Source organism: Phaethon aethereus, assembly GCF_964289735.1.
Source record: "Phaethon aethereus genome assembly, chromosome: 9".
NCBI classification, from domain to species: Eukaryota; Metazoa; Chordata; class Aves; order Phaethontiformes; family Phaethontidae; genus Phaethon; species Phaethon aethereus.
In genome coordinates, this window is record NC_138585.1 from 11,427,016 (window position 1) to 11,443,461 (window position 16,446).

Below are 16,446 nucleotides of genomic sequence, written 5' to 3' on the forward strand. Positions count from 1 at the left end.
TGTCCCAACAGGCAGCTTTGCTGGTGGCCATGCACCGCCTGGGGGGAGCCAGGGCCACAAACCCACGGTCCCGGGGGCAGCCCAGCCCGGGAAGCTGGGCAAGCACAGAGCCGCGGCCGACCCCTGTGCCTTGGCCTCAGCTGGAGGATCACCAGGCTTCAGGTGTCTTGGGAATCACTGCTGGGTTTGCTCTTTGTTGCCTACCAGAAAAATTAACCACGCAGCACTCTAACAGCACTGCACATCCCTCCAGCAGTTCATTCTAGCAGGAGGCACCAAAGCTGTCTTTACTATCAGGATTTTCTCAAACACTCAGTACCAAGCTCAATAGGCCCTTTCAGCCAAACTATCGAGGGGACCAGCGTAAAATTTTCAAAATATCCTTCCTTCTGATTCTAATCCAAACACGAGCACAGCTGTGAAAACTGAAGCCTGTGCAGATCCGCGCTGTACAGGCTTCTTAAAAGCACTGGGACAAGATTCAAGCTTATAAATTTCAATCAGAAAATGTAGTCAGGCACAGAAAATTCCCGTGGATTAGGGGGAAAAAAAAAAAAACAACAAACAAAAAAACCCCAAACAAACCACAAAGCAAAAAATACACCTCACATTAAAACTGATTTGGTATCATTCAGCAATGCTGGGACTGGCAAGCACAGAAAACAATATGGACACTATGGGATAAACAAGCCCCCTGCAGAAGTATCTCGCTTCATCCTCTGCACACACATGCAAATGCTTCTAGATTTGTGTTCACCTCTGCCTTAAAATAGCTACATGTGAGAACTCTGTTAAATTGCCTGTTTCTGTACCTGTAGTAATACTTTGTCAGTCCCCTCACAAATGATCCCATGAAAACATCACTCAGCCCATCAGACAATTTGAAATCCTCAGCTGCAAAGCAACACACATCAAAATCCTCTCTCCAATGTTTGTATTGACTTACTCCTGTTAATCTGATGCTTAAACTGGCAATTTTCTGGAAGATGGAAGAAATTCACTGCCGCCCTCCGCAGACACGCAGTGCAGCGAGCCAGGGCAGAGGTACACACTACGCCCCAACACCCAGGCAGCTCAGTGCCTGCTGAAGTTCCAAAAAGTACTTTTCTGGTCAAAAACTGGAAAAAAATTAATAAATTCCAGATGGAAATGCTAAAAATGGGCAAGAGGTTCTGTTAAATAAATAGTCTCAAATCAGGCAAAAGAAGATTAAAGCCCTGTTTGTGAAGTCTGACGTATTTTTTCTAATGGTTTTTGCTGTTTGTCTTTACGCTCTGCAGCTCCAAGCTGGAGCCAGAACAACCAGCACACCATGACACGACTCTTCGCCCCAGCAGAAGGAAATAAGAGAAAACTCAGGACAAAATTTCTTAACATGACACTAGAAACCAAGTTCAGCGTATTAAATTGGATTGGATGGTTTAATAATTAACAACATAATTTTTGTTTGCCTGTTTTCTCAACCAGAATGACTGGAGGGAGGGGTGATTCTCCCTGCCCCAAGAAACTACCATTTTCAGATCAGTATCATTGTCATTGGCTCAGAAAGCACAGATCCTGACAGCAGGAAAGCTCATCCCCAACTACAGGAAAGCCACAGAGTGGCTGAGATTCACTCTGGAGGGCCTCCCCCTGCAGCCATTTGGAGAGGACACACTGTGTCCGACCATCCCCTCTGTCTCTCAATACCCAGGCTCAGGGACAGAGTGGAAAGCTAGAAACTTGCAGGCTCAGAGGATGTTGCCAGTATCACCACAGAGAGGTCCTATACCCTTCATCTCCTGCAGGCTCCAAACTCCTCTGCCCTTGCTTCCAGCCAGCAGCCACTCTCAGGAAGAAGCTCCGTAGCATGAAGAAATATTTGTTTTAAACAAGACTATACAAACTTTCCGGATCTCCTGTAACAGCCTGACGGGTGGGATTGCTGCCCTGCTCTACAATCCAGTCAGGCTCAAGGTTGGTACTGACTCCAGCTTGGACCAGATCCCACTGCAAGACCTTCAGGGCAGCAACTGCACCGATGGGACCAGACTCTGAACATCACTTCTCCTCTCTCCAGGCACTGAATGAGCAGGCAAGTTTTCAGAAGAGCTAAGTCCACCAGGTAGAATGCTCTCTGGAAAAGCCTGGCCCTAAATGGAGGCTCTGAACACTTGGAAACTTACTCCAGGGTCATTCTAAAAGCTTCACATGAAACCTATGGAATAACCATTTCTCAAATCCAGAGGGGGCCTGGCACGGGAACAAAGAGGCAGCCACAAATCTGAGCTTCAGGACATTTAATTAACTTTCTATCTGCTCTCACTGTTCTTGGCAGTTCCCATCAAACATATCTGGAGAAAATGTTTTCACATGAGGAGACATTTGAAAATTGTCTAGCATGACACCGACCCAATGCCATGAAGGGGTACGGCACATGAGCGCCGACTGCGGCGATGCTACGGCACAGAGAGCCCAAACCAAACAGCACTGCAGTCACAGCGTCGCTCGGTCAGTAAAACTTACTATTAGTAATTCAGGTCAGAAATGTAGCTGTTAACATTGCCTGGAAGCACAACCAGCCATTAAGCTGTGAGAGGGGAGTGAAACAGCCTTAAAAAAGGTCCCTGACCTGCTCCAGACCTCCCACCCCCTCCCTTGAAGCACTTGGCACGATGGAGCAGGGGAAGCCTACAAGAGAACGGAGGGCAACAGCTAGAATAGCAAAATTTTTACATTTCCAAATTGACATTGGAATTATTACCACTGATAATCATTTTGTCAAAAAAGCAGTTACTATTTAAATGCTCCCAATGAAAACATGTATGGACATTCTTCAAAAAGGCCAAGACTTCAGAAGCCAGCACGGAACTGCTAAGGTAAGGGTCAGTGCAATGGATCAACTTAATCATTCCGAGTCTCTGCATAACATTGTTGAAGTGCCACCATTAAAAGAATACCAAATACCAGAAATACACAAGGTTTTTTTTTTTTTTTTCTTAAGATTCCGAGTATCAAATATTTTTATTTGCCACTCCGTATTTTCAGTATTTCAGCAGGAAAAAACAAATCATGAAAAGCCGTATGAGGTCTTGTCAGGACACATTTACCATCACCCATATTTAAAATCTTTGGCTGAAGAGTTGTGATGCACTTATTCAGAAACAGCCCAGAGGACTAACACTACTGTCACCTGTAACTTTTCCAGATATTATTTGAAGTGTAAATAAATTCAATTATTATACATGAAAGCACTGTGAGGGAAAAAAAAGGCAAGTACTAAACATTGCTTCAAGGGACTTTTCCGCTACACATTTACATGTCTATGGGCCAGGCTCTCATCTTGCTTGCAGAGAGCCAAATCACAAATGAAGTCCCACCGTACTGATCTATGTGAGAAGATGCTAGCACAAAGCCTCAACAGCACAGCACACCTCCCGTCGCCCAGCTGAAGGCCTCTCTGCTGCAAACACAATCACGCTTGGAAGGAAACGGTAATGATCTGGACACAGCACTGCTGAGTGTCCTGCTGGCTGCCACCAGGGACAAAGAGAAAATAAGAAACAAGCAGTTAAAATTCTGAACTCCTTAGACTGAATGCTTTAGTTTGTCTTCCTTCAAGGAAATCACTGCTTTTTTTTTATTATTATTATTTTTCTTGGTCATCAAACAGGCTGTCAGCTTCATAAACACAAACTAGTAGTACACTGTAAACGAATCCTTAAGATCATTTCCCAGGGGGCTTTCCACAAGGCAGTCACTGATTTTGATTTTCTTTTGGTCATAGAATGCTTCCCAAAATTAGCGTTTTTCCAGAGCCATTCATTTTCTACAAAGAATAAATAATGAAAAAAAAGGAACTGCCCAAGCTAAGTGGTGCCAGATGAGCTTGCTGGAATCGCAGAGCTTTGTTTTAAAGATCCCTGACTGCTGTAAAGTTGTAGCAGCAAACTAGTGCAAAACCATTGATGCCTTGAAAGATATCCTGAAAATATTGGTGCCAAAACACTAGGCTGTAAGACTTCCCGGACATTTGCATCCATGTGACTCAAGCTTAAATTTCAAGTACTTTTCACTTTTTCCTTCTATTTAATAAAACCAGAGCTCAGTAGTAGCACCAGTCCTGCTACACATCTTGCAGCAGTTCCTGCCTAGACAGCTCCTTGTGTCCGTTACACTTACAACCTGTTTGTGTTTGGTTTAAAGAAGAGTTTTTCCATATGCTTTTAAAAATTGGAAAACTATTGTTTCAATTGACTGTATACTGCATTTTTTAATAGATGTATACATCTGAACACCAGGCATGTATTAGAAAGACGAGAAGTTCATTACAAAAGCACCAACAGCACCCAAACCCACATCACATCTGAACAGATGCAAACAAACATTGGCACAAAACCACCGCACCCACGATTACCTCAAAGCCATCACACCGGGAAACACTGCCCAGAGCTGACCTCTCTTTAGGGAAGAATTTCAGTGTTGCTGACATGGGAGAGGGGTTTGATGTGTGTACTAGGTGGTAGTGGATGTGTGTAATATGCATGTATTTAGCAACAGGGACTATCATCCCCAAATCTAAAAGTATCAGTAGACTCGAAACGCAGTGTTACAGGGTACAGTGATAAATCCCAGCAAAACAAGCGATGTGTTTATGAAGCCTCGGAGGGCAGCGCTCACAGGTAGGCCAGTAAGTGAGCAGCAACACCCCCAATAGTGCTGCTTCCACTTTTTTCACTTCCATTGATACCTGCCCTGTGTTTTTACTGCTATATCCTAACGATGCAGCAGTTACACCAAGAACTGAAAGACTATGCTAAAGCAACCTTACACACACGTATTTCCCATGGACTTCACAGGAGTTGCACAAATTACGTGATGGCAAAATTAAGTCTCCAGGTTCAGGGAATCAAACTTGCCCCAGCAAAGGAGGACCTGAAGCTTCCTGTGCTCCATCACCCACTTCGCTTCATCACATCTTGCCCACCTGCAGCTCTCCCCCACAGTATTTCACAACACGTTAGAAAAGATGTGGAACCATATTTTATGAAAGAAAAATCCTAGCAATATGACAATACACCACCGCCATCTGCTATTAAATCCTTTCCCAGAAATGGCCCCAAACTGTGGGTATTGGTAAGAATATTGAATTTCCAGGTGAGCATGCAGATTCTCACTGAAGTCCTACCATGAACACTTGGCCGTCTGCACATCCTTATAAAGCCACTTCACCAAACAGTGTCCAGCCCCAAAGCAGGGAGGCAGTGGGTGGCAAGGGGGTCTCTCTTGCTGCCCTCCAGTGGCTTGGGGTAGGCCAAGATAATGGCAGAAACCAGGCGACCGCTTGGCAGGAGGCAACCGCGTGCACAAGAAAAGCATCTGAAACAGCCGCATTTTCCCACCCGGACCCACAGGCAGGTGTGAGACGCAGGATAGCAGCGGGCTCCACGACACGGCACCCCTGTCTGCTCCCCACCACCTGACCGCTGCTTGTGCGAGCCCACGGCCATGCCACCAGCAGAAGAAAAGCGAGAGCTTCTGCAGAACGAGGGCTCATGGGCATGGCTCAGCTCAGGGATGCCTGGCATTACAGCCAGCACCGCTGCATCTCCTGCTCCAGGGGAACAAGTATTTGGACGTGGCGATACCCACTACCCACACGTGTTATGGGAAGCAGGAAAACTTACAAACAGGGCTTATAAACGGCATGACCTCGGAAACTATGCAACCACTGGCATTTATTATCTAGAAACAATGTCTGGCATCAAGCTTCCAGGAAAATTTAGGTTTCAAAGCAAAAAGCAGTCATCTCTCGGACAGGCACACAAAACTGCGTGAAGACCTTGTTTTCAAAAACCACTTCAGAGTCCTCATGGGAGCATCGCCGAGGCCGGTGGCTCCGAAATCCCAGCTGCACTGCCGAGGGCTCCCGACCCTGATGTCCTGAACCAGGCACAAAGGGTACATTTGGAAATAATTTTAAAGAAAGATTTCAGAAGACTTTTGGCATCATTTCAACCAGTGCCGTTGCCACAGACATCAAGCCAAAAATCAGAGCGCACTGCTTATAACCATTGATAAGCTCTGCTGCAGATACAGCAATGAAAACCATACCCAGAAGGTTCGGCAAGCCCTGGGCTGGAGCCCTGGCCTTCCCAGCAGGGACAACAACCCTTACATACCCGAAAGACCCTCTGGTTGCTGCTCCAGCAGAGGAGAGAGGGAGGCACTCACGTGTTTGGTACCTTCACCCACATTTTACTGAACACAAACCAGGAACACCGCCACAGAAATTAGAAGGCAGGAAGTCTTCAGAAGAGACACAGTCCCAGATCCTCTCTTTTACATTAAGCATGAATAATGCTAATGCCTGTATTACCTGCAAAACCACAGTTGTCTTGAGTACCACACCAGAGACTCGCTGATCCCTACGGTATATTCCTGCAACATCCCAGCTGTGCCGTTTCCCATGTAACCAACTGTTCCACTAACTTCGGAGAAAATCAAAGTAACTGTGACATCGCTATAGTTGAAAGACTCACAAAAGGGGAAGGGAAAAGAACAGCAGAAGAAAAAGCAGGCTCCACTGTATCATATTTTCAAGGAAATTCCAGAAACCTTGATATTTACATTTTCCTAGCTTATTCCTTTGAATTCAATTGAATCCATTGAATTCAATTCAACGTACCTTCCAGAAATGGCGAGGCTTCTTCATTAAGCAGCAGGATAACAGGAAAAGCTTCCATCAGAGAGAAATGGAGTAGAGAATAGTGACCAAAAAACCAACCAAACAAAAAAAAAAAAAACCACAAAACACCACCAACAAAAAACAAGTCATCACTGCTTATTCCAGCAAAGCCAGAAACCAGTGCGTTTCAGCAAGTGGCCACAAACAGCAGTGAAGAGATGTCCAGCTCATGCCCCAGCTCACTGTGTTTTTGTAACCCGGCTACTGATGACACTTCATCCCTATTGCGTATGCACGAGCTCTGCTGCTGACCTCACTACTGGAATTGTACCCATTTAGTCGACGCCAAAAATTTCAGCACAAACTGTGAAACTTGACAGGACGGAGCACATTTGGAACAAAAGTAGCTTTTACATGAACAGCCACAGAGCAGGATCACACAGCCTTGTTATACACTGCGCGAGACTGGGAAAGGAGACCCACAAACCATAGATGACCATGTTAGAACATGACAGAAGTCTTCACGCCACGAAGCTTGCTCCCTTTTAAGTTAAACATACAGAGCTCCCCTTAGCAATGAGGGCAGGACTAACCCACACCAACAGGCAGTCACTTCCAAAGTCAGTTCATACTCTCCCTTACTGAATCAGGCCAAAAAAAAAAAAAATTCTGAAAGATGAAAATATTTTCACTGCCAATTCACTTAGGATGGAGCTGCGCTTCACCATGGCTTGACGTTAATGCAAGATGCATCTGGGTCAAAATTATGCCACATACAACGCACACATGAAAACATTAAGCTGTGCCAGCTCCACACACATCACCTCAAAGGAGAACCTATAGAAGACAGGGCTGGACCTGCCATTATACATCCCCCAAATATTCTGCAGTAGTGACTTGGCATAAACCATAATTGCAGAAAACATGAATATAGACCACAAGACATCATCTACTCTACGCAGTGATCAAATAACCCCCTGCTACAACCAAAATCCCACACCCAGTGCCCTCCCAACTCATGCTTGCCAGCCAGGGACAAGCAGAGGGCTTCGCATCAACACCCCAATGACACCAAGATTCGTTTCACAGCAGCTGGGTGACAGGAGAGAGGCAGCTTGGGACAAAGAGAATAACGGGGGACACCAGAAACTGAATTAAGATGTTGAGGGGGAGAAAGAAAGGGAAAATGCCTTGCACAAGCTCCCCTTGGGGGGGCTGGGCAGCGCTGCCAGCAGCTCTGGCCAGGCCAGTGATGCACAATATGTAGTTCTCAGGGACAGAAGTGGAGATCAGGCTACTTGAAGTGACCAGATTTCAAAGTTCTTTGGAGAAAAAAGAAATTCAAAGGGGTTAGGGATATTAGATAGTTGATTGCCCATGCAACTCTGGCTCGTGTATATGGATTAGAATCCAGCTCTCAATTACAGGATCACATCCTAGTTACTCCTAGCATCCTTCCACTCACTGTATTCATTTTGTTCACTGTTCACGATGTTGTTATGTAAACTCCCGTGTGAACAAAGAATTATTACGGGCTTCTTGTGGCTTTTCCAAGGTTTTCCCCTTATCCCTATCTTACGGGCTAGTACAAGTCCAAAGCATTTAATTCATTTAATTACGCAATTTTGGATCCCTCTGGCTTGTTTTTTTTAGAGCACCCACAGCTATTCATACAGTTCCCCAGCAACTCTTGGTGGCAAGAAGCACAATTAGGGGCACTTAGCATTTTGGAAGGCTCAGCAAGCCTGGAGTCTCCAGCTAGAGGTGACCAACAGTAGGTTGCACAAAGTCAGTGGCCACTGCTGAGAACTTTGGTGCTCATGGCCCCCGCTCCAGCGACAGGCAGCATCACGGGCTCCCCTTGCTACAGGCCTGTGCTGTGCTGCAACAGGTACGCAAGAGGCCAGCGAGCATCCCCCTTCCAGGCAGCCCTGGCTCCCCACAGCACATGCCCCTTTCCCACCCGCTCCCTAAGGCAAGATCCCTACTGACACACGGGATACAGGAGGCAGCTGAATAAGGTTACACTTACAACCTTACTCTGCAAAACGTAAGCACTTGGTTCTTTTTAGCCTTGCGTGCTCTGGTAGACAGTATCAGATATTTGTGATATTAGTATCCTGTTATTCTTAACACCTCCTAATTCCACAAAGGGGGCATGTAGCCAGCCCATACGATCCAAAACCAGCACACCACTATGAACCTCAGCTTTCCCCTTCTCCTTCCCTTCCCTCACCTTCCTCTTTACCCCCAAACGTTGGGTGCAGCCTCGCCTCAGGTCCTTCCCTTGCAGCAGCATCCCACAAGGGGACACCATCCCTCCAGAGCAGAGGTGATAACAGGTGCTCCCGCCTCCACAACCGGCCTAAGGTCATTAACTTCTTAACACAGGTGATCCTGTTGCTTGTGCTCAGTACAGTGAGGCTTCTGGCTAGCACTGGGAAACAAATAATAACACGCTTGCATAGTTTTTACCCTGGAATCCATAAACTATGGATGTGGCACATCATTCCTATCCACTAAAAATCAAGTTTCTTGTTGTAGACAAACGTCTTTTTAAGAACAGGAAGTATTTCCATCACTGGCTGGTGTGGATTAAAGCCCATGGATCTGCTCCGCTTGACTTTACTATCAACTCAAACTGCTAAATTTTCTGTTTGATAATATCAAAGAAAATTCTCAATTTGAATTACAAAAGCAATAACAAACTTTTCTTGTCATCAGCTAAGACCATTGATTCTCACTTAAAATGGCCAGTTGTCACTAGACACTCGCTCTGGAAAACTATATGAAGTCGACATAGAGGAACTACAAAGTGAGTTTTGCTTCATCTCGCTCCCTGCCTGTCTCAGGTTTCACCCCGAATATGAAACAGGCAGAAAAGCATACATTAAAAATGACAGAGCCCAGGGCTTGCCGAGCCCAGCCCGCTGCCGAGGGTGCGGGCCACCCGGCGGGGCGCGGAGAGACCCCAGCTCCCGCCAGCCATCCGGACCTGTGGATTTGGCGGTGGCGAGCGGCTCCCGCGGGGTTTTGTGCCCCTCGCGCCCCGGGGGCTCCGCGCGACCGCGGCGGGAGGACCCGTCCCGCTCCGCCGATGCAGGCGGCGGCTGGGCCCCCCCTCACCTGAGGGGTGCGCGGGGAGAAGCCCCCAGACCGCGCTTCCCCCGCCGCAGCCCCACCGAGCCGCGCCGCCTCCCGCGGCCGGGGTGGCCGCGGCCGCCACCCCCGCCCCCGCCCGTTCGCACCAAAGCCCCGCGGGAGCGCCGGAGCCGCCGGGCAGTGGCAGCCGGGACGCGGGATGCCGCCGGGGCAGTGCCTGCCTCCCCCCGCACCCCGTGCGTGTCCCGTCCACTGCACACCCGCCCTCCGCGGAGGCGGGGGGAGAAGTTGCAACAAACTCCCGATACGGGGGCGATGATGCTTCGCCGGTCCTGGTCCTGCTCCCGCTCCCGCCGCCCTCCCCGGGCAGCTCCGCGGCTTCGCCCCGCGGGCCGGGCCCCCGCGCGCGCCTACCTGCAGCCGCTCCGTGGCCGGCTGCCACATGGTGCCGCGGCGGCGGGAGGCGCTGCCGTGCGGGCGCCGAGCGCGGCTCTCTGCGGGCGCGCGCCCCGCCGCGCCGCGCCCCTCCCCGCCGCCCCGCCCACGCCCCGCCCACGCGTGTCCACCGCGGGGCGGTGGGGGCGGTGGCCACGCGCGGAGCTACTCACCAGCGCGGAGACCGGCCGCAGCGCCGCGGTCTCCGTGGCACAGCGTCCCCCGCGGGGCGGCATCCCCCCCGCGGCGTGGCTCCCCGCGCGACGTGGCCTCCAGCCAGGCACCCCCGGCTGCCCGCACGCTCCGTCGGCCCCCTGGACCGCTCTCTCTGGGCAGAGGTGCCAGCCCGCCCACTTGCACCCGCTGTGCACTCACTGCCGGGGGGGGTGGAGGGGGCCCTCCAGGGCAGCCCCCCCAGGAGGCAGCCTTCCTCACGGCAGCTGAAACTTTTTCCTCCTCTTCTTCGAGAGGTTTACGCTGCTTCCAAGTCAGCAGGAGGCTGCCCCGCTCCGTAAGGCCCTGCCCGTGCCCATGCCCAGGCTGCAGCTGGCATTGAAGGGGCATGGAGCATAGGGAGCCACCGGCCGGGATCAGGATCCCTCCTGTCCTGTCAGCCCTGGGGTGGCCGAGGGGCCTGCGCCACGCCAGCCCTGAGCTCACGCCTGGCTCTTTCACAGCATCAGCATCAACAGCTCCAACAGGACAAGGGCAGGCTTTGGGATCTGCCTCCTCCTGCCACGAGTCAGTAAAATGGCGCATCTTGACCGCCTTTCCCCACGAACAACCTAAACCTTGGTGCTACGTTTGGGGTACGGACAGAGGAGTGAGGGCACAGCACCATTGGGAGCTGCCCCAGCACTGCCGAAGCTGCACTGGCCCTCGCCTCCGAGCCCAGCCCAAGCCCCGGCTGCACTTCTGGCTCCTCCTGCCCCACACCAGGCATGAGTGACGGAAATACGACCGTTTCCACCCCCTGAGCCTTGCAGAGTAGGGAGAAGCAGATGAAGGCACAGCACTTGCAGTTGACAGATTTGTTTCCAAACACTGAGGGGCAAAACCTCATCTCCACCCATCCCCAGTCCCAGCTGTACCCACAGCACACACCTCTCCACCCCCCCCAGACCTGCCGGGGTACACCCGCACCCCAGCTCACCTGAGCCACATCGCAGCGGCAGCACCCGTCACAGCTCCAGCTGCTGCACGGGCGTATAAGGAAAATTGTTGTCAGTGTTATTAAAATAACATATGAATCGCAATGTTCGCGTCACACTCACAGTTATCTGACTTGATGTTTCCATCTCCTTAGACAGATCGGCTCCACGGCGCCTGCCGGGCAAGGGAGCGATGCTGCCGCTGGCCCCAAGCGAGCTGCTGGCTAACAGTGCCCCAGCCAGGCACGGGACGTCCCTTTACACAGTAAAAGGCAAAAAGACAGACCTGAGCCCTCTTCTGCTCTGCGGGAGGTTAAAGGCAAAACCTCGAGAAGTACCTTAATGACTTTGGTGCTTGGGCCACATTTAAGACATGGCAGAGCTGCATCCTGGCTGCCAGGCACGATGGCGGGAGCAGTGCCAGGAGCACGGTGCCGCCGCTGGGCCCGGGCTGCCCCGGTCCGGCCCTGAGCGAAGCAGTGGGTGCGGCAGGGTGGGGGCTGTCCCGTGGCTCTGCCCCAGCACTCGCAAGGACACGTGCATGCTCTTCCCCTGGCTCGTGCAGGGACATGCAGGCCTTGCGCTTCCCAGCGGAGATCAGAAACACCACAGAAAAGGAAAAGTCTCTGCAGGCTCCTGAACTGCACTAAAGAACATTTTTCCAGACACAAAAGCCGCCCCCGGCCCTCCCTGCTGACCCAGGGCCACCCGGGCAGAGCGTCACGCTTGGGTGCCAGGAGGATTTGGTAAAAACCCAAAGGAGTGTGTGTCATGCTTGTCCCGAGCACGAACCACCACACCCCGCAGCCTGCAAGCCAGGCTCCCAAATCCGCTGCGGGTGTGCGAGCCAGAGGGGCACGTGGGATCTCCTTTCAGTGTCGGTGCTTTAAATAGCAAAGCAAAGCAATATTTAAGGGCATCTTCCCCAAAAGCCAGGGTTTGCTACGGCATCAAGTTCTCCTGTGAAGAAACGCTGTCCCTTGCCGGGCCGCGTGGCCGCTCTGGCATCTTGGGGACCAACGCCCTGAGACACGTTGCAGGATCTGGGCGAGGCCGCATCTGCTCAGAGCGAGGCCTCGGTGGATGTGAATTGTTTCTGAAAACACCTCACCGGTGCAGCCCTGAGCAGCGACGGCCTAATTACAGCGGTTCACGCCTTGCAGCTTCCCTGACTGGTGCATGGCCGTCCTCTCTCCGAAAGGGAAGCATTAAGGCTGCACCAGATCCTGACACCCACCAGAGCTCTCCCCTTCCCACCTGCTGAGCAAACACTGTGTCCCTGCCGCCCGACTGATGCTTACGCTCCTGTGCAAGGCAGGCATTTTCTAAAAGCCTCACTCTTCCTCAAGGGAACTCTGGAGCAGTTTCATCAACCCTTCCCATACGGGTAAGTCCACCCGCCGCCGCTGCCTGAACCAGCTGGGAGCAGGTCCCACCTGGGCTGCCATCAGCCATGGCACACAAAGGAAGTTCAGGATCTGCAATTAGCAGAAGGAGACTGACTCTATGGTTGGAGGCTGCTTCTCTCTTAGTTTATGTGACTTTTATACAAACTAAAACAACTGACAGGGGGAAATCTGCATTTACTGTGAAACGGGTGGCAGGTTATCTAGAACAAACAAGCAGAAGCAGTCACCCAATTTCCAAAAGGATGTGAAAATGGAGAAAATGAATGCTGTAGGCTTCGGGCTGAGGTTGTACGAGAGGAAGGTAGGAATATGCTTACAGGTAGAGGGGAGCAGCTCGAGTGCAAATTTCTGAAATCAAACTGGTTGATTAAAAAGCAATCTGTGAGCTGAGGCAGCAAGCAGAGCTGCGGGGACACGACAGCTACGGAGCCGCCCTGCTCGGGTTTGCTTAGTCCTCAGGAGCACTCGAGTGTCACACAGGGTACGGCCATGTCAGGAAGGTCAGCTCTGCTTTTGCCCTTTTCGACATTCCCCACAATGCCTCAGCATCAAGCTCCCTTTCGGCTGGACCAGACGCTGCCGGCGTGGCCAGGGCACAGCTGGAGCCCAGCTCAGGAAACTATCAGTTAAGTTCAGGTGACTTCATGTCACAATCTCACTGTGATGAAGTCATTTTTACCTAGACTTTCTAATATTTTAATCCAAGCATCATTTTTTATTGGGTATCTATGCTGTTCTGCATTAGGTAAGTTCTGCTCCCAGCCAGTAAGAAATCTATTGCATTTGCTTAAATAAATAGTGTGAATTCATATTTCCAGGATGTACCATGTTCCAGAATGTGCCTGTAAGAAGATACAGACATTTTTTCTATTCATTTTCCTTTTACTGTGCCAAGTTGTGGAGTTTCTCTTCTCGTAATGGGTTAATATTAAGACAATTCTTTCCGAAGGCTGCAATACATTATGTAGGTTGGTCCCACTTCTCTCAGTCGCCTTCACTTCTGTGCTCACAGGACAGAAATACTGGAGCCAGTATCATTTCTCTCATTTCAAAAGGCAATATTTGATGCGATAGGGCCAATTTCACTTCTATTCACACAGTAAAGTTGAAGTTTTCCAGTGACTCCAGGATATTTTCTCTCTTTTAATGGCTCCTAGTTATTTAGTTTGCCTTCCTTTTGCACCATCTCATACCCTAATGTAAGGTGTTTATAGCAACATGGCTCCTCTGCACTTGAAAACAAAAATAAACTCAGTGTTTTTTTCCTGTAGACATAGCCTTTTTAATTAACTAAAATTGTCTAATTGCTGATTTCAATGAATTATTTGACTTCACAGACTCCATTTAGCTTTAGGAGCACTATTACTTCTCACTGAAACATCACTAGAAGAGTCATTCAGTTATTTAAATGCTGCTTCCCCAAATATTGTGCAGACTTCGCAAGTCTTGTTTCCAAGATCCTCTTTTTGATTATGCAAGTTTACAAAGTGTACTCAAGTCATTAAACACATCTTTTTTTTCTTTAAGAATTCAGTTTACCTTGGTTTTGCTTATGCAGGGTAAGAGTTTCCCTAATTAGCAAATTTAATGTTGTGTAAAGTGCTGTAATTAATAACATACTTCCAAAATCTAAATACGCTTGTTACTCTTAAACATTGTTGTCAGCTCGCTTCAAGCAAATGCAGCATCCTTGCATAGATAAAGGACACCAGATACATTGTAAGGATTTTCTGATAACTTTCTGAAAAAATGTTTTCTGCCTAAGCAACCCAAAATACAGTATCCTAGTAATTCAAACTGTTTTCTTTGGTAACTATGATATTTTAACATTCAAGTTACCAATAAATGTATTTTTAGGTAGAACTTTATCTCTTGCAGAAGGCAAAGCTAGATGGGATGGAATGATCTCAACTTTATGTCTAACTGGTATAAATATGGCAGAGTAAATAGCCAAGTCGGAGATTTCAAGCTCCCGTGGCACAGTGTGTGCTTTGAAGATTCAGAGTGGGACAGCCGCAGCGTGGGCATTGCTTGGGGAGGGCATGGCCAGGCTGGGCCTCCAGCGCCGCATCCAGCCGTGGGGTGCAGGCAAGCGGTAGCTGGAGGCAGCGTCGGAGCATTGGCAGTTTGCAAACGCTGACCATGGAAACCTGGATTTTGAGGACACTCCGTCATCTGCAGGGTTCAGGGGCTATTGAGAGGCAACTTAAATTACAGTGACATCTAAATGGCAGATATACGCCCTTTGATGGGAGCAGCAGCATCTAAAGGTCTGGCTCTGTATTCCTTACCAAGGAGCTGCCTGATGCACGGTTGCTGTTAAAGTAGCAGCAATTCAACAGCGAAGATGTATTCATTCAAATACTGACAAAATGCAGACCACATATCTCCAAAGGTCCTTGATTTCCTTTCAGTGTTGAGTTTCGGTAAATTGAAAGGGAAATTCATTTGCACACTTGCTTACTGTATAATCCCAACGGTGCAGTACCGTTACTTAGGTAGTCACTTTTATTCTGATTATGTAGGTGTGTGGGGATGACTGCGCAGACGCGAGAGTGCAGCTCCACCAAAGGTGGCTCAGCCGAGGCCGCTTCTGCTCGCAGTGCATCTGGCTCGTTATCCCCTTTGCAAGTATTTTAAAATGGCATCGGGAGATGCTATAAACCTGAAGCAATGCAGTGTTAATGATTTGTGAAATTGAGACAGCACTAAGCAACCCAGGGAAGGGAGACAATTAGGGTTCGGATATGCCATATTCTCCCAGCATCCAGACTGGGCTTGCCAGGTGTAACGAAGTCCTGATTTCCAATTTGTTTGAGAAGCTCTTGCCGGGGTTCCCACAGCACCCAGGTGTCTTTAATGACCTGTGGTGGTGCCAAAAGAGGTTGCGTTTCTGATTACCTTTTCAACTGTAACTACCCCACCGCCTTACCCAAGTAACAGGATAGCTACTTCTCTTCCTCTACCAAAAATAACTCGGAGGATGATTTTGAAGGTGCCTGGTCTAAACAAATGCATGCAATGCACAGGTAGTGACCTACGTGGCCATATTTAGGTAATATCCCTTTTTTCTTCTCACTTTATGGCCTCATCTTCATAAAGAAAGATATTTGGTCTCATACTTCATGTTGGCACTGTACCAGTCCCACTCACAGCAGCAGTGAAAATAAACTGCCAAAGCCCTGGTAGGTCAACAAGTGCAGAAGGGAGGTTGCTGCAAAGGTCTTGCATGGATTTAAAAGGCCACATCAGTCCTGTGCAGGATAAAACACGTGCTAATAAAAGGCCAAGCAAGTTTTATTCTCAGTATTCCCGTCCCCTCTGCCAGGCAGCACCTCCATCGCAGCCAGCGGGAGCCCCCCACGAGCGGGCGAAGCAGGGGCGTCAGCATCCCAGCAAACACAAAGCTGATCTTTCAGAGCTGCCAACCCCCCCAAATCAGTACTGACCATGCCCCTTTTTCGCTAGCCAGCATCAGGAAAGAAAGGCCGAATCTGCGGCTTTTGGCAGCGGCCGCGCTGTGGGGGAGGGCTCGGGGGCTGCGGCTGCACCAGCTCCCCGGGCGAAGGCGGCCTCCTGGCTCCGCGCCCCGGCGGCCTCACGCCAGCCGGCAGGAAGCGCGGGGCTGGGGGAATTCAGGCCATCCGAATCTGGGCCATGGAGGCGCGACAAAAGCGCCTGG

The 16,446-nt window shown here is 49.7% G+C and overlaps 1 protein-coding gene across 1 annotated transcript in view; it reads right to left on the reverse strand.

Moving 5' to 3' along the window:
* The window catches only part of PID1 (phosphotyrosine interaction domain containing 1), a gene marked incomplete at both ends in the record, with an annotated part of 89,679 nt that extends 79,466 nt beyond the window's left edge, over positions 1-10,213 (reverse strand). The window contains one exon of the mRNA XM_082003552.1: positions 10,184-10,213. Coding sequence (XP_081859678.1) covers positions 10,184-10,213 — 30 coding nt within the window. The remainder of the gene's footprint in view (positions 1-10,183) is intronic.
* Between the last annotated feature and the right edge of the window lie 6,233 nt (positions 10,214-16,446).